This window comes from Lutra lutra, chromosome 7 (assembly GCF_902655055.1).
Source record: "Lutra lutra chromosome 7, mLutLut1.2, whole genome shotgun sequence".
NCBI classification, from domain to species: domain Eukaryota; kingdom Metazoa; phylum Chordata; class Mammalia; order Carnivora; family Mustelidae; genus Lutra; species Lutra lutra.
In genome coordinates this window covers 67,160,295-67,186,482 of record NC_062284.1, presented here as the reverse complement: position 1 = coordinate 67,186,482, position 26,188 = coordinate 67,160,295, and the positions used below count along the sequence as shown (strand labels likewise).

At 34.5% G+C, this 26,188-nt stretch overlaps 2 protein-coding genes across 6 annotated transcripts in view; one reads left to right on the top strand and one right to left on the bottom strand.

Moving 5' to 3' along the window:
* MYEF2 (myelin expression factor 2) overlaps nt 1-19,737 on the top strand; it is a 36,121-nt gene extending 16,384 nt beyond the window's left edge. For 2 of the 5 annotated variants that reach the window (XM_047736855.1, XM_047736850.1), the window contains 8 exons: nt 2,926-3,027; nt 4,533-4,583; nt 4,880-4,948; nt 5,190-5,288; nt 5,589-5,651; nt 7,391-7,599; nt 7,679-7,730; nt 14,817-19,737. In XM_047736855.1, the coding sequence (XP_047592811.1) occupies nt 2,926-3,027; nt 4,533-4,583; nt 4,880-4,948; nt 5,190-5,288; nt 5,589-5,651; nt 7,391-7,599; nt 7,679-7,730; nt 14,817-14,980 (809 nt within the window). In that variant the 3' untranslated portion in view covers nt 14,981-19,737. The remainder of the gene's footprint in view (nt 1-2,925; nt 3,028-4,532; nt 4,584-4,879; nt 4,949-5,189; nt 5,289-5,588; nt 5,652-7,390; nt 7,600-7,678; nt 7,731-14,816) is intronic. The other 3 variants (XM_047736851.1, XM_047736853.1, XM_047736854.1) reach the window with 3 other exon arrangements.
* The window catches only part of SLC24A5 (solute carrier family 24 member 5), a 27,910-nt gene continuing 17,126 nt past the window's right edge, over nt 15,405-26,188 (bottom strand). The window contains exons 3-9 of the mRNA XM_047736856.1: nt 23,481-23,564; nt 23,284-23,387; nt 22,845-22,945; nt 20,852-21,135; nt 18,361-18,567; nt 16,366-16,467; nt 15,405-15,873 (exon numbers count right to left, since the gene is read on the bottom strand). Coding sequence (XP_047592812.1) covers nt 15,551-15,873; nt 16,366-16,467; nt 18,361-18,567; nt 20,852-21,135; nt 22,845-22,945; nt 23,284-23,387; nt 23,481-23,564 — 1,205 coding nt within the window. The 3' untranslated portion in view covers nt 15,405-15,550. The remainder of the gene's footprint in view (nt 15,874-16,365; nt 16,468-18,360; nt 18,568-20,851; nt 21,136-22,844; nt 22,946-23,283; nt 23,388-23,480; nt 23,565-26,188) is intronic.

Here is a 26,188-nt window from a genome sequence, read left to right as displayed (position 1 = left end):
GGCACTTTTTAATATATATTCCAGGTGTGCTTGGTGAGTGCAGTGTTCTGTATATGTCCATTAAACAAGTTTATTAATCATTTACATTTTCTTATGTCTCTACTAATAGTAATGTCTGTTTGTGCTGTCAGTTACTAAGAGTTGTATGTGGTAAAATTTCCCACTAGAATGTTGGATTTGTCTTCTTTTTTCTTGTTTTTGCTTTAAATATTTTGAAACTAAATTAGTAGCTACATCCAAGTTTAGGAGTGATATAGTTTCCCAATGAATCAAAATTTTATCATTTTATTTTATTTTTTAATTTAATTTTTTTCAGTGTAAGATTTTATCATTTTAAAGTGATTTTTTATCTTTAGTAGCTAAGTCTTATCTAATATTAATGTAGATACAAGAGCTTTGTTTTATTTATTCACATTTATTGATTTATTTGGATTAATGCCCATTATCTTATTTTGTATTCTGTTTTTCTGTTCTTTTACAAATATTTTTCTCCCATCTTGCTTTCTCATCTACTGATTATCCTGGATTTTTAATATAGTGATTCAAAGTCTGAAGTTAATATAATTATTTGTTTACTCAATAATAGAGTGCCCTTTGAATGTTTTAGTTCTGATCACTCCTTTACTGAATTATGTGTTATTATTGCTCATTGTCTTAGTTGTATATATTTTTTTCAGTCCCACAAATTAGACGTTACTATTACTTACCTTTTTTTTTTTTTAACCTTACCTTTCTCTGCTTTTACAGACCCTGGCACTAATTTTTTTTCCCCCTGAAAGATATATTTTAAAAACTCTTTCAATGAGGATCTGTTGTTAGTAAATTGTCTTAATTTTGGATACTCTGTAAATGTCTTCAAAGATAGTTTTATTGGTTTGCAGTTTAAGATTGATAGTTATTTTGTCTCAGCACTTTGAAAATATCCCAGTCTTTTGGCTTCCATTGTTGTTATTTTAAGCCAGCTATCAGTTGAAATGTCCTTTCTTTTTGGGTAATCTTTGTTCTTCATGTAGCTGATTTTAAGATATTTGTCTTTGGTATATAGTTTTCTACAGTGTGGGTATGAATTACTTTTTATTGGGCTTTCACAATATGAAAATTCAAGGTTTTTTGGTAATTTCTGGAAAATTCTCAGCTCATGTCTCTTTGAATATTGTCTTTTCTCTCTTTATAAGATAAGGGCAGTCTTTTCCTGCCTCAACCAAATTTATCACTTACTACTTTTCGTCTTTCAAGATCCTGCCTGGCTTTCTGCAGGGGACTTCTGGTTTACTTTCCACTATTAGTACTCTTCTATTTATTTATTTATTTTTATTTTTATTTCTTTTCTCTTCTATTTATTTTTATAAAAAAAAAATCCTCTGTTGTATTCAGACTTCTTCTCTATCTGTTTTTTTGAGATTTACATTTTTATATATTCTTCTTTCTTGAGATATAATATGAATTCATAGACTTTTTTTTTAAAGATTTTATTTATTTGACAGACAGATCACAAGTTGGCAGAGAGTCAGGCAGAGCAAGAGGGGGAAGCAGGCTCCCTGCTGAGCAGAAAGCCTGATGGGGGCTTGATCCCAAGACCCTGAGACCATGACCTGAGCTGAAGGCAGAGGCTTTAACCCACTGAGCCACCCAGGCACCCTGAATTCATAGACTTTAACAGAATCAGTTTGTTGTTCTAGTTAATCATTATTAATGTCCTCATTTTTCCCTTCTCTTCTTTTGCTCAAATTACTGTAACTTTGTCGGGTGGGAGCCTTCTCATTTCCTGTGCTGCTGATACTCTTACTTTTGGTAAAAGCATGATTTCCCAGATCTGGGAAGGTTTTGTTTTTTGGTGGGTTTTTTGTTTTTGTTTTTGTTTTTTTTTTTTGGTCCCAGAGACATGGGATTGGCCTAGTTTCAAGGAGTCCTGGTTCCTTTTAATAAAGAATGACATTAGAGATGAAAATATGAGTTTTAAGCACAGACATGAGCATTACTGATAGTCAAATGTGCTATTGCTTTCAGTTAGACCATTATTGGGAACTGAGTTGAAAAATATTTCTCTTAGCAGAGCACATTCATCTTTCCAACTTAACACAACATGCTTTTGTATGTATTGAAAAATATGTATTGGAAAACTATATATGGTATATAATTTTCTCAGCCTCTACCATTTAATTGCTACATTGCTAGCAAGAACTTTAAAGTCATACTCAGATTTAGTAGAATAAAATAGTTCCCACTCAAATATTAAGTCTTTAAGTTCATCAATTAACTTCTTAAAGTCTATTTTCAACAAATTTAATTAGTTTAAGAGAGGTAGTAAAAAGAATACTGGATTTAGAGACAGAAAACTTAAATTCTAGTCCTAGCTCAATTACATAGCTAAAATAGCATTATACAAATAACTAAAGGTTTCAAACATTTCCTCCTCTATGGAAAATAGATGTGAAAACACTTAAGGTTGCCATATAAATGTCAATAAATATGTCATGGGCAAAACCAAGTAATGTAATGTTTTGTTATATTCAGTATTATGTTATCATTGTTGTTGACTTTAGTTTGATTTAATGCATCTTAAATGTAATTCTTCTATTTTAAGTGGTTCTACAAATTTGAGCAACTTCTCATTTTCAGATATATATACCATTTTTAAGGTATATAATGTTATTCAAAATCCTCTTGGTATTTCATTAGTCCTTTTCAGTATGTCTTGAACCTAGGATATAAATGGGGCTGCTTCATAAAACACTTCTCATTAATAAATGGTATTATAGTGACGCTTCAGTGTGCTGCATTCTGATAAAAAGAAGAACCAGAGCTCTTATTTGCAAATTTGCAAAGTTTTGGAAGTATTACTACAGGCATCTAGCTTTAAAACATTTACTTAGTGCCAGTTAGTTAATTATATATGGGTGAGTAATATTCTTATTTATGTTTTAGGTGGTCTTGGAGGCATTGGAATGGGACTTGGTCCAGGTGGACAGCCTATTAGTGCCAGCCAGTTGAACATAGGTGGTGTAATGGGAAATTTAGGTCCAAGTGGTGAGTATTCTCAGATTCTTATTTCTTTTTAAATGGTACACTTGCTAGATTATAAAGCTTACATTTACTAGTTTGTAATAATGTTCAAAGGACTCTGTTTTATAGTTGAGCATTTAGAATGTCATTCAGTTTGATAAAAGAATGAAACCTTGAGAGCAGAGAACATGAAAAAGGCTGAGCGGAGGTCAGTCAGGTTCCTCTGGGGCCAGTTGTGTTGTAGCTAGCCTTTTAGCACTTTGGATTTTAAAATGTCTGTAAGGCAGAAGGAGAATGTTTAAATGTAGTGCTTTGTGTATCATGGTTATACAATATTTGTATATGACTGAAATGCTTCCCTATTATAAGCAGGTTAAATTGAAATGTATAGCTGGGACGGTAGCTCTTCAAATAGCTGTTTGGCTCTTCACCTGGACTAATTTATAGTTTGTCTTTGAAGATTAGTTTTTACACTTTGTGATTTCAGAATTCTTTTACTCTCAAAATTTGTTGAGGATCTCAAAGTGCTTTTGTTTATGTAGTTATGTTTTGTTTTGTTTATGTAGTTATGTAGTTATGTTTGTCAGTATTTACTGTATTAGAAATTAAAACTTAGAAATTTAAAACTACTTATGTATTTAAAATAACAATAATAAACTTGTGTTAACATAAGTATAATTTTTAAGAAGCTAAGTTGTATTTTCCAATACAAAAAAAATAGAAGAGTAGCATTGTTTTACCTTTTTGTACATCTCTTTAATGTTTGGCTTAATGCAAGACAGCCATGTTCTTGTGTCTACTTCTGCATTTAGTTTGTTATAGTATCAAACATCATATAGTTTCTGGGAAATTGCATCTTATATTCATGAGAGAATGAGAGTAAAACAGTCAAATAATATCTTAATGTTATGTGATGAATGAAATAATTTTGACTTATTAGACCCAGACCGTACTTTGAGAACTGTGTCTTAATTGATGGACTAATAAATGCTATCAGATTCCTTTTTTTGCTGAGATGCTATAGTTAAACTTTTAAATTATTAGGGTAGCTCAGAAATCATTCTGACCGAAAGAGATAGAAACTTTGTCCCTTACTCTTAGGCCCTCTGCCCTCCTAAATACATGCTTTTTTATTCTTAGTTTTTTTTTGCTCCCTTAGCTGCCATGTAAGGAGTCCTTACTCTCTAACGTGATCTCTAAATCTGTTGTGATATTTGTGTTTGTGTGTGTGTGTGTGTGTGTTGAAAAAAAAGAGAGAGCGATTACCTGGTCCTAGATAGTCTCTGCTTGAATATGAGTGTGACCAGTGAATTTTGTTTTCTCATTCAATAAATATTTGTAGAGGCCTTTTTGAAGACTCATGATTAGATAGCTGATGTGGCATAGCACGCATGCCACCTGTGTTCCGCTGCTTCTCTAGCATTCCATCATGACTAGACTAGTGGTATCTTTTGCTGTATTGTGTTATGTCATTCTTTAGTCATAAAAATAAGATTGACTGAACGTACATACTGTGTATTTTATTTGAGGTATGGGAATGGATGGTCCAGGTTTTGGAGGAATGAATAGAATTGGAGGAGGTATGTATAAGCATTTGTTTTTTGTATGTACCTATCACCATTTTTAGTAAATTAGAAGCTGTGTTGAGAATTCCAAGGAAAAAAAGTCATGGTTTATTGTTGGCTCACACCTAAAGACTGCTAGCAGAGATTGAGCCTGGTACATACTTAAGGGATATGGAAATGGATGTGTTAAGAAGCCCCTTGGACAAGGTAGGGTGGATGAAGAGCTTACTGATGAAACTCAGCATTTACAAAATGTACCTTTCAGCTCTCTAACTGACAGTCGGATCTCAAAATTAATCTTTATTCCATAGGAATTGGGTTTGGTGGTCTGGAAGCAATGAATAGCATGGGAGGATTTGGAGGAGTTGGCCGAATGGGAGGTAGGTAAATGTAGGAATGGGTACTGTAGAGGTCTTCGGAGGGCATATGGGCATAGGGAATAGAGACACGCATGACGGGACTGGGATATTATATGGCATGTGAGGTAAGTTGGTAAATCAGAGACTTTTTTGTATTTGTGACTTTTGCTGTCTTTTCAGTTTAGTTTCAAAATTTTCCTAAATAGATTACTGTGTACTGATGCATTTGAAAAAGGGTTAATTTGTTGCATAATCATTTCAGAGCTATACCGTGGTGCGATGACTAGTAGCATGGAGAGAGATTTTGGACGTGGTGATATTGGAATAAATCGAGGCTTTGGAGATTCCTTTGGTAGACTTGGTAGGGTTGGCTGCATATTTCTCCTTTTCTTTTTGCAGGTCATATTTTTCAAAGTCTGTTTCCCTTTTATTGTGAATAGTTGGAAATTTATAATGTTTCACGTAATTTATTACTTGATGAAAAACACTTTAGGTATTTTAATGTACTCTCTCGCTACTTCAGTATGTTATGTATTTGAATCCTATTTCTAGAAGACATATAGTTTTTTGGTTACTGTACATCTGAAAGCATAGTACCTTGGGAATTTTAAAATATGATTATTCAAATTAATTAGTATATTATCTTTCCATCCTTGTTTAGGCAGTGCAATGATTGCAGGAAGAATAGGAGCTTCTAACATGGGTCCAGTAGGATCTGGAATAAGTAGGTTTAAATTTTACTAGAATTTATTCAGTAATATTTGAGTGCTTGCAAAAGACTTTGCAAGAGTAGTTATTGTAGTATAGTAATACTTTGTTCTTATGTGTTAATGTCTTGTCATAATTTAGAGAAATTTTAATATTTACTGAGCTTTTCTGTTTGATCACTGTTTGAAATTTATAAACTAACTTTGAATTTTACTTCTTTGACATTTCTAAACTAACACCAGAGTATGTGTTGTCAGCTAATCCAAGAAGCTCCATTCCAACTAAGGAATCTGGGGATTTCTGTGATCACATGTCAGGAGCAACTTTTGCTTTAGCACCAACTTTGTTTCCTTGCCTATTGTCTACAGCTGCTGGTTGGTGACTAACTTATTTCATCTGTGAACATCTTGTGTCTTTTGATAGATGCAGGTGAATCGCCCTAGTTATAACACCTCTAGAGACTTCCTGAGGTTGAAGGCTAAGGTTGAAAGAGATGCTTATTTCCTCTCCTCTTAAACTTTTCCTGTGATAGAATCAAGAGTAGTTGCAACACTGGGGAATGCCCCATATCTTCCATCTGTTTCCACTACTACATTTGAGGCCTTATATTAAGTCTTAAGACATTGCTCAGTTTTTGATCTCTGTTGCTTACTGAGCCATGTCTTTGTGAGCTCTCCGTACTTAACTGAATTCCTTTCATTGATTGAAATCTCACAAATAGGAAATATAGCCCACTTAACTTTTGTAAAATCCTGTCAGCTGAAGATATTTACTTCCATTGTACCTTGCTTCTCGTTCCCTTTCATCATTTTTTTTAGCCTTGGTCATCTTCCCATTAATCGTAACTTCCCTACCTTCCTTTTTCACCTCAGTGGTCATACTTCTGTTTCCCTAGCTTTATATTTGTTATTCATAGAAAGTCAATTTGAAGGTGATGTTAATTTTTAGAATTTCTATGTATGGGGATATTAAGTATAAGAAAAAAAGATGAATTTTGAGGATGAATAGGATTGGAATTAATTAAAGGGGACTCAGTGCATAAGAATGAATTGGGTATGCACTGTGAGTTAAATTCTCAAGCTCTGGCCAAAGGCATATGATTCCATTTTTTGTTATCTCCTTAAGATCTATATAATATTGAGATTAAAAGTTAGGTTTTTCTGTGGTTATTGCATATTGAATTGATATGAAAGAGAAATTGCATGTAAAACAGAAGATACTGAGGTGAAAAGAATATTATATGGGAGAGTATGATGAGATCAACAGTTAATGCGTTGGAGTTGTAATAATTTGAATTCACTTCATATATCTTTGTTCTTGCATTTATTAAACATGGTATTATTAAAGAAAAATGATAAAAACTCACATTCCATTAATGGATCAGATAATTGGCAGAGAATTTATATAACTTATATGATATATTTTATGATCAGAATATAATTTTATAGAAGTATGTATGTATGATGTATTTGTGTAGTGGCTAGAATGAGATTCATTTAGCCATTAACAGTCAACTAAATGAATATACATCAAATTATATTCTGTTTCTTGGAAGATTTTTCTGTTGTATATATGAAAATGATTTTATGTTTATATAGGATCTAATTATATAAATGAATTAATTTTTCTCTCCCTTTCTTTCTCAAAAATGATTCTCTCCCTCCTCTTTTTCCTCTTCTTTCTCATTTTTCTTCTGTTTTTAAAACAAAAACACCCAAATTCCCAAATCCCCCCCCTTCCCTTCTTGAAATCTAGGTGGTGGCATGGGTGGCATGAACAGTGTGACTGGAGGAATGGGGATGGGACTGGACCGGATGAGCTCCAGCTTTGATAGAATGGGACCAGGTATAGGAGCCATACTGGAAAGGAGCATTGATATGGATCGAGGATTTCTATCTGGTCCAATGGGAAGCGGAATAAGAGAAAGAATAGGCTCCAAAGGCAACCAGATATTTGTCAGAAATGTAAGCAACTAAATGTAAAGGATACTTAAATTTTTTTTTTTCTTTGTATATCTGTTACTAATACCTTTTTTCATTCTAGCTGCCTTTTGACTTGACTTGGCAGAAACTAAAAGAGAAATTCAGTCAGTGTGGTAAGTATGCTAATGACTGCAGACATGTTAATATTGATTATGGAGGGAAAACTGATTTTTAACTTTTAAACATTGTATTTAGACCTGACCTGTCCGGATGTTTGTTCCTGGATAGTACGACAGGTCTGATTCTACTTCAAATAAATTACTCTGTTGTCCTCTGACATAGAGCAGGGCAAATTACTACTAAATAACAAGATTTAGAGTAGAGCCTGTTATTGTCTTCTGTGGATAAAGGGCTTGTTTTATTACCTGATTTTAAAAAGGTTAATATATCATCATTGCTTGCATTTAAAAACCTTTTTTTTCTCTGTGGGAAATATTAATGAAGGGTGTATTTATTTCCTTGTTTGTAGTGTAGTGCAGTACATTGTCAACATGACCCTAAAATGCTGACATCCAAATGATGTGGAGTTAATAGATGACACCTATTCTGCATACTCTATTACCTCTAGGACACAGGAAACTTAGTTGATAGCTAAGGAATTCCTTAGACAGGTACATTCTGGTGGCCCTTCTAGCCCTTTCATAAACTATTCTTGGCTGTGATGATGCTATGTATACAACCTTACTGTGTTCATTAGGCCTGTAGGTCTTCTTACTTTAGAAGAGGGCCTTTTTTTTTTTTTTAAGCTTTTGTTTATTTATTTTACAGAGAGAGATGCAGTGAGAGAGAGAACACAAGCAGGGGGAGTGGGAGAGGCAGAAGCAAGCTTCCTGTTGAGCAGGAAGCCTGATGTGGGGCTCGATCCAAGAAACCTGGGATCATGACCTGAGCCAAAGGCAGACACTTAATGACTAAGGCACCTAAGTGTCCCAAGGCCTTTTTTTTAGATGATGAGAGAATTAGTGTGAGTGGAACAACATAAACAGATTTTCTGCCAGTACTTTTCTGCTATTGCATTGTATCCCAGAGACTATAATCATAATGGTAAGTTATAGAGGTGGCATATAGTGATGAAAAGGGACATTCAGTTTCTGAGAGTTGATGGAAAGTTAGGTGTATTTGGAATATATCTTTAATTTTTTGAGATCATGAGGGGAATAACTTTAGTTGTGATCAAAGTGATCATGTGGCTGTCATCTGCTCTGTTCTCAGAATACTTTATATACCCGACTCTGTGGTAATAATGTGCTCACATGTTTTCTTCCCTCCTAGATGGAGGCTCTTGATGGAAGAACTGTCATTTTTAGTCTAACATTTTTCACCCCGTTGGTATATGGAGTAAGAGTTTGTTAAGGGTTTATGAGTGAGTTAAACACTCTGAGCAAATCTTATTCATTTATTCAGTTTTTAATCATTGAATAAATCTACAAATACTGTATTTTTGACAGTCGATTGTCATTAGAATTAGAAATGTGAACAAAGAAAGACATTATCCCTCTTGGCCTCAAAGAATGTACAGTGTAAATCTGTTTAGGATGTTCGTGGGACTCCTTTTGTGGATTTTTTTTTTTTTTGTATTTCATTTATATTTTATTCAAAGAAGAGAAACTTGATTTTTTTTATTGTAAAAAAGTTGTTGAAAATGAGTTAACTACTAAATAGGTACCACTAAGAGAAAGTAGAATTGTGACAGTTTTGCAGAGTTGGAAATATTTGTAGAAGTAAGAAGTCTACCAGAATGAGTAAGTGACATTTGGCAATGAATCACATAGACTGCAGAGGAATGAATATATTAGGGCCTTGTGAAATATGTCAAATGAGGAGCAGTGGCAGCAGGTATAGATGATCTCTGTGATAGTTTCGGTAGAAAAAAAAATCTCCAAATGAGATATATGCCATTTTTTTTAACAGTAGAACTGAGACAAATAAAGAACAAAGCGAGGCAAACAAATGACCTTAATGAAAATGTGACTAATTATGAGTTGACTTTTGTCATTTGTAGGCATATTTCTTTTTGAGGTCAGACATGAGCAAGGCTTGCAGCAAACCCGAGGTCTTTCGGTGGGCTTATTGATGGAGTGGCGTTGTTCTGATAGAAGGACGTGAACAATTCAAAAATATTTTCTGAAACGAAAAAAAAAGTATCCAAATCTACACTTAAAAATGTGTACAACATTTTAGCTGATAAAATAATTATTCTTTGCTTTGTTATCTTAGCTCTCTTTTTATGTCCTTTTTTGATTAGTCTATAGTATGAGAGTAATGATTTTTGTTTTTCTCAGTTTTTTTAAGATTTTATTTATTTATTTGACAGAGAGAGACACAGCGAGAGAGGGAACACAAGCAGGGGGAGTGAGAGAGGGAGAAGCAGGCTTCCCGCTGAGCAGGGAGCCCCATGTGGGGCTCAATCCCAGAACCCTGGGATCATGCCCTGAGCCAAAGGCAGATGCTTAACTACTGAGCCACCCAGGCGCCCCGTTTTTCTCAATTCTATTGTAAGAGCCTCTGACTTTTAGATTTATATTAAGGTAATACCATATTTAAATAATTCCCTGCCATCTTCCTGTTTTTGACCTTGAACTACATTGATGGAAAAGAAAATAAGTTATGGTAATATGGAATTTGGTGTTCAGCTATTGACAGCTATGGAAATTATCTGGCTTGTATGAACTGAACCATCTTTCTTTTTCTGCCACGTCCTTTTATTTATTTATTTTCAAATCTTGGAAAGTTTTTTCTTTGTTAGTATGGGGAGTTTCTTTTTAACCTGCTGCAGTCAGTAATGATCTCTTTAACAGCAAAAGGCAGGTTTTTGTTGTTTTTTTTCTCCCTTGAGCCCAAAGTGAGTAAGTATATATGCTTGATTGCTTCTTAGTAAGAGTCTTAAGGTAGTTCAAGCAGCTTCCCTAGACAGTATCTGCCCATAGGTGGCTCACCAGCAAGCAGTTTGCTTATTAAATATCTGTGCAGATCTTCCACGACTTACGATGGAGCTATGCTTAACCTACTGAGCATCATAGCCTCACTTAGCCTACCTTAAACATGCTCAGAACACTTAATATTAGCCTACAGTTGGGCAAAATCCTCTAACACAAAGCTTATTTTATAATAAGGTGTTGAGTATCTCACGTAATTGATTATATACTTACAGTGAAAGTGAAAAACAGAGTGGTTAGGTGGGTACACAATGGTTATAAATGTATGCATTGTTTATCCTCGTGATCACCTGGCTTACTGAGGGCTGCTGTTCAGTGTCTTCTGCCCTGTATCATATCATATCACGTATCATCAGCTTGGAAAAAGATCAAAATTCAAAGTACAGTTTCTATTGTGTATCGCTGTTGTACCATCATGATGTCAAAACATTGTAAGTAGAACCATTATAATTTGGGACCATCTATATAGTGGTTAAATGTCCTTGATAGGGCAAATACAGAGGCCCTAGAAAATGCACTTTAGGTTATACTACCTTCAGTACATTTCCTCAGCCTTTATAATTTAGGGGAAAATGTGTTCAGATATCCCAATATGTAACAATATGAGAAATAAGTGACTGTAATAAAAATAGATCCTATCTATCCTATCCTATCCTATGTGATTCCTCAGTGACATGCATTTTTTAGAAGGCTGAGTATAAATAAACTGACTCATTCAGAATTGGACACCACATTAGTTTAAGTTGTGCTAATGGAGTCAAATAGATAGTCTTTCAAACTTGCTCCCATATTTACTGTCCACTTTAGCTGTACTTTGACCTTCTAGCTCAGTATGATGATGTACCATAACATTTTAGAACTGCAGTGCAAGGAAAGCGCATTTAATTATTCTTCCTATAAACCATGTAAACAAATACAGCTTTGTTTCACACATTTCCATTATGGAGTTTTCTAGATCAGTATGCTTGTTAACCGGCTAGAAAGTAGAGACCCAGATTTTATTTACTAAAGCATATGCTGCTTCAAGCATGACTAGTGGATTTTAACTCTGGAATATTTTAATAGTAAAAATAATGCATGGAGAACATTCATTGATAGCATTAAATCTTTGTTTTTTGTCCTTTATATCATAATTATGGCTTTTTGTAGGATCTGATTTTGCTTTTTTTTTCTTTTGTTTCTATGTTACACTTCACTTTGGTAGTAGATTTTATTGAACCACTTGTTTCTGCTTTTAATTTGGTATATTTTTATTTTTATTTTATTTTATTTTTTTAAAGATTTTATTTATTTATTTGACAGACAGAGATCACAAGTAGGCAGAGAGGCAGGCAGAGGGAGAGGGAGAAGCAGGCTCCCCACTGAGCAGAGAGCCCAATGTGGGGCTCGATCCCAGGACCCTGGGATCATGACCTGTGCTGAAGGCAGAGGCTTTAACCCACTGAGCCACCCAGGTGCCCCTTGGTGTATTTTTAGATAAGCTTTTATATCAGCATTTCCCAAATCATACCACAGGATAATATTAATAGGCTGGACTGAATAAAGTGAGAAGTTTTCTTTCACTGCAGGATAAATCATTTTTATAACTAGTACATGAAACAGCAACATGTTTGATTATTCTGTGGTACTGATTTCTCATTGCATACTATTTTGTCCTATAGTGTTGTTAAAATAGCAGTTCTATTTTTGCTTTTTGTGGAATCATACAAGATCAGTAGATATTTAAGTCATTTAAGAAAATCCTCAAGAGCATGTAAAAATAGCCAGGGAAGTCAGATTCTAACTTTTTGAAACAAATTTTTTTTTCTCCTCAATTATTGCTTTAGAAAAGTAAGTTATCTCAATCAGTGTTTTTATGGGATTAGGAAGAAACTTAGAAAACACACAGCTCTTTCTGGTTCTATGCCTAGTGGGGATTTTTGGACAGTCTAAACCATGAAACACAAGTATCTATAGGACATTTTCTATAGCGTAAGTGTCCAAACTGTAAGCATGTTGAAGCATCTTGGCTGAGAGACCTTGTCAAATTGAAATGCCATGAGGTCATTGTGAGTTTAGGAATTTAGGGGTCTGAGTATTGATTCCTAAATTGAGAGATACAGTTTAAGAGAAGAAGAAAAAAGAGAGAGAAGCTTATCTTGAAAGATTAAGACAGATTTTGCACGAGGTAATTACATATTTTCCTTTGAAGTTCTGAAGGTTTCTTGCTTGAGTGAACCTTAGTATTATTCTAATAAATACATGATGGGATGCTTACATTAAGAAAAGCCCTAAGTTTTTATAAAAGGTAAAAGTAGAATAAGGAGGAACCTCTAACCTTAAAAGCCCTTAAAAATTCTCCGCCATCTCCTTTGGAATCACTGTACAATGCTGCCATTGACCAAGGTATGCTTCTTTAATTAAACTTCTTTTTTTCAGGTCCCAGCATTCAAGATATTAAGAGGATTCTGGAAATTGCTCTGCATCTATCTTTAAAGCTTTTTAAAATTTCATTTTATGTTGTTTATTAGAAAATGTGATTTCTGTGTTTTTTGTTCTATTTTGTTTTAACCAGTTGTAGGTTGTAGATCCAAACAATATATAATTTTGGGGGGGATTAGTCTGTTTTATAACTTTTAGAAATAGTTAAAGGCTACCCAGCCTGGGTTACAAGATCATGGTTTTGGTTCACTATGACATTTATTAACTTGGACCATTTAATCAGTATTGAGTGGGTGAGCAGTTGGCCAGCAGTTGGTTTAAAAAGATATAGTAATGGTGGGATGGGAAATGGATGAAAAAATAAAAGTAGAAAAGTGGTCCAGGATGTTGTACATAAGAAAGCATTCAGATCAAGATTTAAAAAGAAAACAAATTTTTCTACTCATGCATTGAAATTAAAATTGATCCTATCACCTGGAAAAGGGCTTAAGCAATTTTTTTGATAAGCCTTTTGCTTTCATTGTTCCCCTCTTCCTTTTTAGTCCCTTTATAGAACTAAATTTAGTTGGCTTTCTATGTTGGTTGCTAGGCTAAAATTAGCCCATGGTAATTTGGCAACTATATAATAATCAAGGAAAAGAAATATTATGGTAAGTAGGCATACAACTTACCTGTTGTGGATCAGGTGATAATATATCCCAGTTTGCCTGGGGCTAGTCTCCCTTTGCATCTGTTATTTAGTGTATTATTACTAATAACTCTCAATTTAACTCTCTAAAGTGTTCTAGTTTGGATGGTCGATTTTTATGGACATTTACGATTTGATGAATGATACTGTTTTATTCAAATATCAGTCTCTAGAGTCAGCAATGATACTAACTACATATGGAACAGTTGTCTGATTTTCTTCCTCCTCTTCGAAGCTTCTCTGAGGTTCTTTTTGTTCTGACCATCACTGTTTTTACTTTTATTGATTTAAATCTATGATACCTCTTCCATGCCTATATCCATAGCCCATTTGGTACCACTCTTAACACCGGAGTTCAAATTGTGATGTTGAATAAATAAATGATTTTGCACTGTGGTTGATAAGCAGAATTACGGGGGCCCTTTGTGGCCTAGTAAAAATTAAAATTCTGGGCAGTTGCTACTATTTGCAGTTATGAAGGAATGAAAAGGAGGATAAAAGAGAAAGAAGAGAGATTAAGTAAGGAGATTGGGCAGAAAGTGACAATTTTTTCTAAAACTAATTTTGTTTAAATTTATAAGTTTGTTATTGGGCATGGTGACTTGGTGGCATTTTTGTGCTAGTTTGCCATATTGCTATAAAATTCACTTCAGAAACTAATAAATTTTTTTTAAAGTCTTTATTCATTTGAGAGAGTGTGTATTTGCACGCGTGTGTGCACAAGCTGGGGGGAGGGGCAGAAGAAGAGGGAGGAGCAGGGAGCCTGACACGGGGCTTGATCCCAGGACCCCGGGATCATGACCTGAGCCAAAGGCAGTCACTTAACCAACTTAGCCACCCAGGCACCCCCAGAAGCTAAGAATTTAACATAAGAAATAAATTGTTTATTTTTTTATTTTGATAAAATCTTAAATACTAAGTAAGTTTAATTCCTATTTTGTATATTTTAATGTGTATATTTATTACTTTATATGAATTGCCTTATAGTCAGAATATGAAATGATGAGAATAATGTTTATATGATGTGTTATTTAAATCGTTAATGTTTTTAGTCAGTTATTTATCATTTCATTGGCTGTGAGGAATTTCAGACCTGTGCAGTCAAATGAAACCCATTTAAACTGAGTAATAATTCTGTAATTTATCTTTTACAGGTCATGTAATGTTTGCAGAAATAAAAATGGAGAATGGAAAGTCAAAAGGCTGTGGAACAGTCAGATTTGACTCCCCAGAATCAGCTGAAAAAGCCTGCAGAATAATGAATGGCATAAAAATCAGTGGCAGAGAAATCGATGTTCGCTTGGATCGTAATGCATAATTTCAAACCACGGTTGGAACATTCTTACATCTGTTTTGCTGAATCTCCTAGTAAAAAGTCATTTTTTTAGTAATACTGTATGCTTACAAAAGCTGTAAAAATGAACTTTTAAGACTCCCACCAGCTTTTAACAGTATAGTGTTAAATATACTGTGATTTTTGTTAATCTCAAGTTTGGGTTTTTAAAGACAGCAAGTCAGTCATTCAGTTTAAATGAATGGTTATACTGTTTTTAATGAAATAAGCCATTTTCTTGTTGTTACTTTCAGTACTACATAGTGGGATTTGTTTGTTCAAGTTTCCTCAGCTTTTATCAACTTATTGTAAGGTAAAACATAGATGATTTTTTCAAAACTTCCGTTTTATATATGTAATTGTCCTTGAAAGAAAGGGCTCAGACAAATTAGGATGTGATTTTGGTTGGCTTTAAATTACTTTTCTTTGGTGATAAAGAATTACTGTAAGTAAGTTTTAGTTCAGGATATTTTTTATTTCACTTAAATGAAGAAATGGAGTTTTCTTTCTCTTCCCTCTCCCATCATTCACATTTTCCACATAACACTATTAATGTTAACCTCCACAGCCCCTTATTTTATTATTTCCAATGATTCCAAGTTCATATAGAACTGATAATGTGGTAAGTCCCAAGTATAATAACAGGCAGACTGCTCCCAACTTCCTGTCTAGTTTCCAGCCATTGAAGTGAACTGCTGAAAAAAGAAAAATAATTGATATGTTGAGAGCGATGGTTATGTAAGTTAGTCCTCTGCTGTTCACTTCTACAGGAGCTGATGCATTCATAAATGCAGTTTTAATAAACCATGGAACACCTAGGCACAGCATATCAAACACGTTGGATCCCATGATATTAGACATAGCCATATCTCCTTTGCCTGCAAAAAAAGCATATTGTTAAAATGTGCACACCAATACTGTATTTTATTAATAAGCTTCATAAAAAAAACACTGGAAATTCTTTTTTGCTTGTTGGTTTTGGAAAATTGTTATATTAGAGCAAAAGTCTTACTGAATTTGTATTTTTTAATTTGGGGGTTAGTATTTAAAGTCTTAACATTTATTTAATAATAATTATCTTTATTTATTAAATCATTTTTCAATAAGGTCTGTAGATTACTTGTTGCTTTTCATTCTAATTTAATACAGTTAATTACAATTTGATGCACATTTCAGCTGAATATTATTTGGGGGATTAGATTTAGTGAAATTACTCTGCTATTAAATAGTAAACCCTTCTATTTGAGTCATTCTTTTTTTTCTTCAAAGTATGTTAACTGGGGAAATAAATATTTTTAAAGGTACCTTTGCTCAGTATTTCAGCCAGCCTTGTAGAATGGGCATTGCAGCTTGAGGGACCTAGCTCTTACCTTTTCTTGCAACCAATACACTTGCAATCGTGTCTGGCAGACTTGTTCCTGCTGCTAATAAAGTAAGGCCCATTACTGTATCTGGAATTTCTAACGTTTCCCCTGTAATTAACAGAGATATACTACAAGTTGCAAATCTTACAAATTCAATAACCATTCTCTGCAATTACTTCAGATATTTCCTTCCTGAACAAAAAGAAAATAGGCACATTTACATTTCAGAACCAATATGTACTTAAGTTTTACCTAGCAAAATATTTGAATAAGATTGGTAAATTGGGTAGCCCAGGTAGCACAAATTTTTAATAGCAGATATCTAAAGATATTTAATAGAATTCTACTAAGGAGTAATTCCCCTACCTGATATACTTACAGAAGGTTTAGATGTTCACTGTTAGCTCATCAAGGCCGTTGCTTAATATATGCTAATGAGATTGGTCATTTTCTGCTTTTCAAACTATTTTCTTAAAGTGATCAGAATTAAGCAAATTGTTTATAGCTATTTTTAACCTGTAAATGTGTTACATGGTATCCATTTTTTAAGTTGTACGTACTTTGGTGATCTATCTTAAACAAAGGAAAACAAATAGGGTTCTACTCGGAGTCTTCCTAACATTTTGGTCCTGTTCTGGTAAATTCAGTATCAGTTCAACATTTTTCAGATATGTGTTCATTTTGGGAAGCAATCAGAGGGAAGTTAAAAAAAGGTACATGTAACTGCTCTTCTAATGTTGTGATTGAAAACTTACTTTAGAATCTTTTTTTTTCTTAAATTGTCAATTGAAAGAATTTTAGCTGTTTATTGCATGCTTTATATATTGATATTGGAATTGTAATTGGTTGTTAATTTTTGTTACTGGTTTGCCAGAGTTCATATGTACATAAATAACAGTAATATTTATCATCTTGGGGGCTGTTTTATGGTCTATTACTTGATTTTGTTCTTTTCCTGATTTCCTATTGTGAAATATATTCTGGCTCAGAAAATTTGAAGAGATTTAATATACAAGCTAATTGGACTTTTTGATCTTTCTCATTAAAAAAAATCGTGCTTTCTTGCTAGCATGCTATTCTAAGTCATATATTAATTTGTGAAAAGTCAGAGATCAGCCTTTTTTTGTAAAAGGCCACGTAGTGATTACTTTAGGCCATGCAGGCTATATGGTTTATGTTGCATCTATTCACCTTGGCCACTGTAGTGTGAAAGCATCCGTAGATAATGTATAAATGAATTAAATGAGTGGGCATGATTATGTTTAGTAAAACTTCATTAGCAAAAACAGGAGACCTGGTCATTTGGTCACATAGGCTATAGTTTGCTCACCTCTGATATGTCCATTCAGGCTAACCTTTTTGGGAGAAATTCTTGATTTTTTTTTTTTTTTCCATGTTTATATTCAGTTTTTTCTTCTGGAGTTGTGTGGGACTAGAATGGATTATGGCCAAGCAGTAATATTTAAATTCTAGTCATGAAGATAGTAGAAACCTAAATTGAAATTTTATTTTATACCCTTTTCACGCATTTCATAGTTTGTTTATATGTCCATATTAAAAAGCAAAATAAAGTGCAGTTCAGTTAAACAGTGAGCATATATCGTTTTCTCAAAATGCTGGCCCCTTGCTATATTTTTCATTATGGAATGGAATTCAATATAAATAGTATATTGTGGACCCCATATGATGTGCTGTAATTATTAGCACAGTAGAAAGACATCCTGTGTATTTGATTCCATTTATAAGATCCTGTGGCTTGTAACTCTGGGCTGTATAATATTGGGAATATAGTTGATATGTAATATGCAACTTACAAACCCTGAATGATCTTGTTGGTATATTAATATTTAATCTTTTTGTAAGTAGCACATCTCTTTAGTCTTTGCTGAAAGAGAAATTTCCTCTGTAGCTAGACTACTTTTTGTGAATATATGCAGTTTGTTCTTCTATAAAACTGATTATTTTCTTTTTAAACTATGCTCTTATGCTAAAGATACGTACCAGTTATTGTGACCATCCAAACCAGGATATAGGTAAATGCAGATATCCATAGTGCTGACATGAAAAATGTTATTACAAAGTAATTTTTCCAAAACTTTCTTCTACAGTCTGGTATGGTTAGAAAAAGTAAGGTAATAATAGGAAGGGATAGTACCCAAAAAATTCTTTTTAAGTCAGCTTCAGGCACGCTGAAAACACTTGGTGGATCTGTTGAGGGAAAAACAAATGATTTTGAGTTTTCTCTAATGGCCACTTCAGTTGGAAATGTCCATTTAGAAAGCTATATTGAAATAAATTAGCTGTATCAGTTTTTAAGAGGCTATTTAAAACATTTGAATACCTCATTACTGATACTGCTGGCAAAAAGAAACTAACTGAGACTTTAGGGCAGATAGTATAAAATGTAATACTCAGCATTTCTTGATTTGGGGCCTTAAATCCATCAAAATAATCTTGGATCATTCACTAAATATATTAGCCATAATGTTTATGAAGTGTCAGTTGGACTTCTCTGGTTTTCTACAGTGTGGGTGGTCTTTAGTAACTTTTTTTTGCTTATGGGATTAACCTGGCTTCTACCTATTATAGCTATTATAGTTGTCTATTTCCCAGTATTGTTGATGTCTCTAGCCTGCCCTGTGTGTCAGATAATGCATACTTAGGTATAAAATAATTACAGAGTAATCTTTTTATTAAGTTTTGAATATTCCATCCTAATTCTCATCGTAAGTGTGTTTTGGAGGCTTGCTTCATTTTTCTTTCTTCCATTAGTTTACCAAATTTGGAATTCACTACCATTCTTAAAAAGAACCTTGAAGAAAATAGGAACTAGCATGGAATCTACAATATAACTTACAAAACTCGAGAATGTTCCTTTATACAATTTGTTTTATTAAATTAATGGAAAACAATAATAGATTGGATAAAAATAAGCATTCACTTTAAAATTATTTAAAATTTGCATGGCATTTACAAAAGAATGCACCCATATATTAGATCAAATTACATTACAACTAATGCTGGTAAAATAACTCGTGAAAAAAAATTTGCCAAGCCTCAGCCAGTAGGCCACTAGGTAAATTTTAGATGTAATCTCAGTGTAATGGAAAAAATTTAGAGTGGTTCTTTTTGAATTGTTATAAAATTTAACTTGGCAATATATACCACTTGTACTTGAAAGGCTAAAAACTATAATTATTGTAAAAAGGGGAAAAGTCTTTTTTTTTTTTTAAGGTAGTAAAAGAATAACTTCCCTTCCTAATGTACTTAGATAAATTTAGAATCTGTTTCATAGAACCACTTTGTAAAAAACTAACACATAAGTTTTTATTTCTGGCCGTGGATGAATTTGACTTCTATTAAATATCTAAATGTGTTGCTGCTGCTTCAGATGGCATGTTTAAAACTCAACTATTTATTTTTTCCCACACCAGCCCTTTTTTCTAAATTACAAGTTTCTATAAGTGGTATTTCTTTTTTCTCAATCATGAAGAAAGCCTCAGAATTTTCTCTCCTCCCTTTTCTTGTCCCATGTAGTCCTTCCATTGCCTAGATTGGTGATGCTTCCTTTGCATTGTCTTTTTTATTCCTACTTTCCTTTCGTCTAGGCATCTACCAAACATCAGCTTTTTTAGTAGCCTCTTACAGACCTCCATTTTTTTTGTCCTCAAATTTCCCTGCTTCATAAACCTACAAAGACTTATATACTAGCATTTAAGACGCTTCCTATCCTATTCTTTCTTATCTACCTTTTCTCTGCTTCCTTACTATGTACATTCTGTGCTCCAGGCATGCTAGTACTTGAATAGGCCTCTTGCTCATGTTAATTCCTTGGCATCAAATATAGACTATACTCTTACTTCTACATCATTTACATAATAGACTTATATAGCTGTTACTATACACATTACATATTTATTTATGTAGCTTTGTTCATAAATCAGGTCATCAGCTAAAATCTGATCAGTTCTACAAGGCTCAGTTTAAATACTCCCTTCTCTGTGATAATCTTTTCTATGTAGCCATCGAATTTTATACAATCTGTCCCATTTAGGAACTACACTTACACTTTTTTCTTTTATAGTACTTAAACCTTCATATTTTAGCTATTTTTTCTGTACAGCATTGGAAGCTTCTTAAAGATAGGGACCACGCAGGGGCGCCTGGGTGGCTCAGTGGGTTAAGCCTCTGCCTTCGGCTCAGGTCATGATCCCAGGTCCTGGGTTTGAGCCCCACATCGGGCTTTCTGCTCAGCAGGGAGCCTGCTTCCTCCTCTCTCTCTGCCTGCCTCTCTGCTTACTTGTGATTTCTCTCTGTCAAATAAATAAATAAAATCTTTAAAAAAAAAAAAAAGATAGGGACCACGTCTTCGTCATTTCTGAATCTCCACAGTATCTTTTACATAAGTATATATAGTAATTGCTGAATTGAAATGAGATTTTTAAGTTTTTCTAGTGAATAGACTGAATAGCGGGCATGATGTGCTTATTACCTTCAGAAACCTGACTAAGATCCTGTAAACTTAAAGGAAGCTGAGAGTAGCCAGACTCTTCATGAAATATCCCACTGTCACTTCTTGATTGCCGACGGATGAATGGCTGACCCTCATCTTCCCATCCCATCAGTGGCTGTTGTTCACTGCTCTCCTCCATAGCTTGGGCAAGACAGGTGCACCAAGGACTGAATTTCTTTATAATATATTGGTTAATTTTAATGTTAAAACACAGCACCAAAACATATAATCCATATATCAAAAGCAGCAAAGTTCCTTCATACCTATAAATCAGAGAAATTTGTGTGTTTTAAAATTAAAAACACTTTTTTTTTTAAAGTTAATAGCTTTGGGCATATCTGCTTAATAATTTTACAGCATAGCAATAGAACAAGCAAAGAACATTTCTAGGTGTATTTTGGTTTTATGGATGTGTCCTCACTTGGTTACAGCATTACTATAAATTTATTGGTAAAAGCTTAACAGTCCTTTCTATATTTCAAATAAAACCAAGAATTATAAACTCACTGTCTTCATTTACAGATTCTTTATAAATGGTAGGCATAAACAATGCTTTGAAAATAATAATTGTAGATTTTCAGAATAAAAGTTAATGAATAGTGATGGGTATCCTCCATCTCAGTTCATTGGCACAAATATTCCCCAAAATGTATGGTAATTATAAAAGAATATAGTATCAGTTCATTTCAACTGAGTCTATTCAAATCTGATATAAGAATTTTGTGTAAAATATTCAGAATATAGGAGTCTTTCACTGGGACTTTTCAGTTTACAGAGTTTTTTTATTTTGATGTAATTAAATTTTGTGTGTATTCATAAGAAAATGAGGATAGTCTTAAAAATAAAATTATACCTTAGGCCCTGAGAACTGTTACTCTATGCTCTGATTTCCTAAAGAGTTATGATTGGCTAATATCGTATTTGCACCTGTCATTTACCTTTTATTTGATAGCCAGTGAATTTCTGCTACAGCTGGAAGCACAGAGTTCTTGATTTCCCTAATGGAGGGAGCATAAGCTTGGATACTATCCTTGTCAGTGTCCCATTAGAGATGACTGCTGGGTCCCAGAAGGATCCCTACTATATCCATTGGTCTTTCTTTGGGAAACAGACCAGAGTTTAGGATGATTCATTTAGAAATTTTTCTCCCTGCTAGATTTTAAGTTTCTTGTTAGGAGGTATTTTGCAGGGTTGCTAAGTTGTAGTATTCCAGAAAGGTGCCATTTACATTGTTTTCTCTTCTTTTCTGGTATCCTCTGGCATTGAGCAATGCACAACCTCTTTGGTTGTGCATTATACATTCCTCTCCATCCCTTATGATTCCTAGCATAGTGTTAAACACCTACTAAATACCTGGTTCTTATTAGTTGAAAAAGTTATTAGCTGTCCACTGATTCACCCTTTTTTTTTTTCATTTTCTTGGAACAGCAATATACTGGGAGGTTACAAAGAAGGCAAACAATTATTAATACCTAAATATTGTTGATTCTTAGAGGAAGAAGGCTGTAATTCCTCTGCTAAATGAACATCAGAGAGAAAGTTGGAAGAACCTGAAGATTTTAAAACTTACTTCCTCCATCATTTCTCTCCAGTCTTGTGACCATGACCACTTCTAACCAAGGCAAGGTAAACAACCCAGTAGTTGAAAAACCCAACTGTTGGGGCTTTAATGGACAACAAAAGGAGAGACTTTCTGAACAGGTAGTGTGAAGAAGGAAGGTTGGTAATATCCAGTGATTGTGAGACAAGGAGATTGACATGACTACAGAAACTTTAAAGATGGGAAAGCCCAACCAGCAGCTGTGATGAGGAAGTTAGCTCAGAGGCATATAGGAAAATGGTGCAGAAGTGGCAGATAATTGAGATCTCAGTTAAAAAAAACAACAAAACAACATTGCTAAAGCATTGGAATTTCATAAAATACTCTCTGTAGTTGTGTTTTACATAAGAGTAACAATTATTTCGAGCTTACCAGTAAACTTGGTTGTCGAATATTATGCCAAGAACTGCAGCTACACTAATTGCATATGCTGCACAGTCTCTGAATAGGGGCCAACATGATAGCGTTGAGACCTGTAAAATGATAATTTTCTGTTTCCATTACACTGTAACTTTAAGTACATGCTTAGCGTGATACTGAAATTGTATGTTTGTAGCCAAATATTGTTATCTTTTGCATTTTGCTTAAGAGAAAAAGGAATTTTAAGAAAAATTGTGTTTTAAAGCCTACTCTGGTTTTCATAAATTTGACCAAGAGCTATTTGTGGGTAAACTTTAATGGAATACATGTTTTTCTACTGATTAATAAATTTGATTGAACACATTACTAGTGCCTTCTTTGTTCTAGATTATAAATAGTTTTAAGAGTTGGTCAAAACAATAAACGTGTTGAGTGATGTTTTCTTACATACCACATTAGATAGCAAGCCACAAGCTGCACAGATACCCAAGAGGTTATACATTGCAGATCCAAGGATGGTGCTAATGCCGATATCTCCCTTTGTGATAAATACACCTATGAGCAAGGTAATTGCTAAGTAAGTGTTACTAGACTTGAAGATGAGAAAATCACATTGAGTAAGCAGAAAATATAAGGAGCAATATTTACCCAGGAAAGCAGTAACTAATTCAGGAGCTGAACTACCGGCTGCCATGAAAGTGGCACCTGCAACATCCTGAGACAATCCAAGGGCTGAAGACAAATGAAATTATGTTAAAGTGGCAAATGAAAGGGTACGTCTCTATACCTAAGTATTCACATCTATAGCTTCATAGACAAGCGCGGACAGTGACTTAAACTGGAAAAATAAAACAGGCAGGTTAAAAAAATTAGAGGAATCCCGTGCCTTGCTTTCTCTCTGAATTCATTAGTTAATGGTTCTGTAGGAAGGGAGAGAAGACCAGGGCTTGTGGAGCTATGCTGAGACTCAGTGTTGTGAATGCCAAGATAACAGGGTTTTTTAGGACCCAGAAAAGATTCTCTTCTAGCTGTATGGCTTGTAGGTGTATAGTGACAGCATAAATTCTTTAAAATGACACTCTCAACAGTGCTCCAATAGGAGTTGGGAAAGTAAAGTATTTTAGGAGTCTTAATCCAATTTGAAACAGGAGGAAGAAGTAAATATTGGTCGTTTTTAAGATCTGCAAGTGAACCTGAATTAAGGAGCTTATTCACAAATTGGCAATTTCAACCTTGTCATTACAAATGAGAGGAAACTGGTTAACTAGGAACCAAAAAGATTTACTATTGTAAAATTAGAATCTATTGATTTAAGACCTAAAACCATTAAGACTGCTCTAGAGTAGGAAATATAAGAAAACACTACTATTCAAAGAGTTTGTGTATATCCCTCAGACTTAACAAGTGTGGAAATCCCTTATCTTTGGTGATTGCTGGGATGAGAGTTTTTTGTTTTTTTTTCTTTTAAAGATTTTATTCATTTATTTGTCAGAGAGAGATCACAAGTAGACAGAGAGGCAGGCAGAGAGAGAGGGAAGTAGGCTCCCTGCTGAGCAGAGAGCCTGATGCGGGACTCGATCCTAGGACCCTGAGATCACGACCCGAGCCAAAGGCAGCAGCTTAACCCACTGAGCCACCCAGGTGCCCCTGGGATGAGAGTCTTAAGAAACTTTTGGCTCTTTCAATTTTAGAGTTAAGGGATCTACTATCGGAAGGAAAAGAGAAAGCCATGTTGAAACTTGCTTTGGGGAGGCCAAAACAGGTTGCATCAGAAATGCCCAACTGGGCTTTGCTGGTACACTAAAAAGTAGCCCATAGAAATAGCATGCTTTTTTATTCTTGGTGTGGCAGATTGTATTTTACAAAGATGGCTACAATATTTGCATCTGTGTGAATTTCCAGAACCTTTCCATTTCCTGCCCTCCCCCCAACCAAAAAAAAGGTAGAGTTTATATGTCCTGTAACTGCTTTGACTAGCAGAACATGGCAGGGCCGTAAAATCTTTGAGGCTGGGACATAAAAGGTGACAAAACTTTCTCATGATTCTCTCTAGGGACCTTTACTTTAGGGGCCCTAAGCCACCACATAAAACTCTGACTTCCACGGAACTCCTGTACTGGAGATACCTCATAAGAAAGCATACAGAAGCTGAGATGCCTGACGCACCGTTAACTATTTCAGCCCACAAATTTTGAATTTCCCCATCCCAGGCACCAGACACGTGAAAGGGAGGAAGGTTTGAGATAATTCCAACCTTCTATCATTGCATGAGCGACCTCAAGCTGGAACTGCCAGCTGAGCCCAGTAAACCCTCAAAGCTGTGAGTGGTAATATGGTGATTGTTGTTTTAAGCCACTAGTTTTGGGGTGATTGGTTAAGCAGCCATTGATAACTGAACACCTGGCTGTTGTTCACTTAATTTGTTACACTTTCTGAGTATCTACTATGCCAGATGCTTTTTTAAGTGTTAGGAATAGGACAGAAAAAAACACAAAGTTTCTGCTCTTGTGGAACTTTCATTCTAGTGAAAAGAAACACAAGCAAAATATATGTTGTGTTAGATTTTTGATGTTATTATTGGAATTGTTTGGGGTTGCCATGAACCTCACTCATACAAGACAGTGAATTTAGCTGATAAATATTGTATGTGTTCAGACTGCTCTACCAACTGGCTATTCTGCTATTTCTCGCCCTCTCCTCAGGCCTCCCTAGTCCCTGAGACACAGAAATATTGAAATTAGGCCAGTGCATAACCCTACCATGGCCTTCAAATGTTCAAATGAAAGGAAGAGTTGCACATCTCTCACTTTAAATCAAAAGCTGGAAATGATTAAGCTTAGTGAGGAAAGCATGATGAAAGCAGGGATATGCCAAAAGGTAGGCCTCTTGTGGTCAAATAGCCAAGTTGTGAATGCAAAGGAAAGTTCTTGAAGGAAATTACAAGTGCTACTCTAGTGAACACACAGAAGGTAAGAAAGTGGAAACCTCCTAAATGCTGATACGGAGGAAATTTCAATAGTCTGGCTAGAAGATCGAACCAGACGCTACATTCCCTTAAGTCAAAACCTAATCCACAAAGCTCTAACTCTCCTTAATTCTATGAAGGCTGAGAGAGAGAGGAGGAAGCTATAGAAGAGTTTGAGGCTATCAGAGGTGGTTCATGTGATTTAAGGAAAAGCCATCTCCACGACATAAAAGTGCAAGGTGAAGCAGCACATGCTGATGTGGAAGCTGCAACAAGGTATCCCGAAGATTGAGCTAAGGTCATTAATGAAGGTGGCTACACTAAACAACAGATTTCCAGTGCAGACAAAACTGTTCTGTTGGAGGAAGATGCCATCTAAGACTTTCTTCAT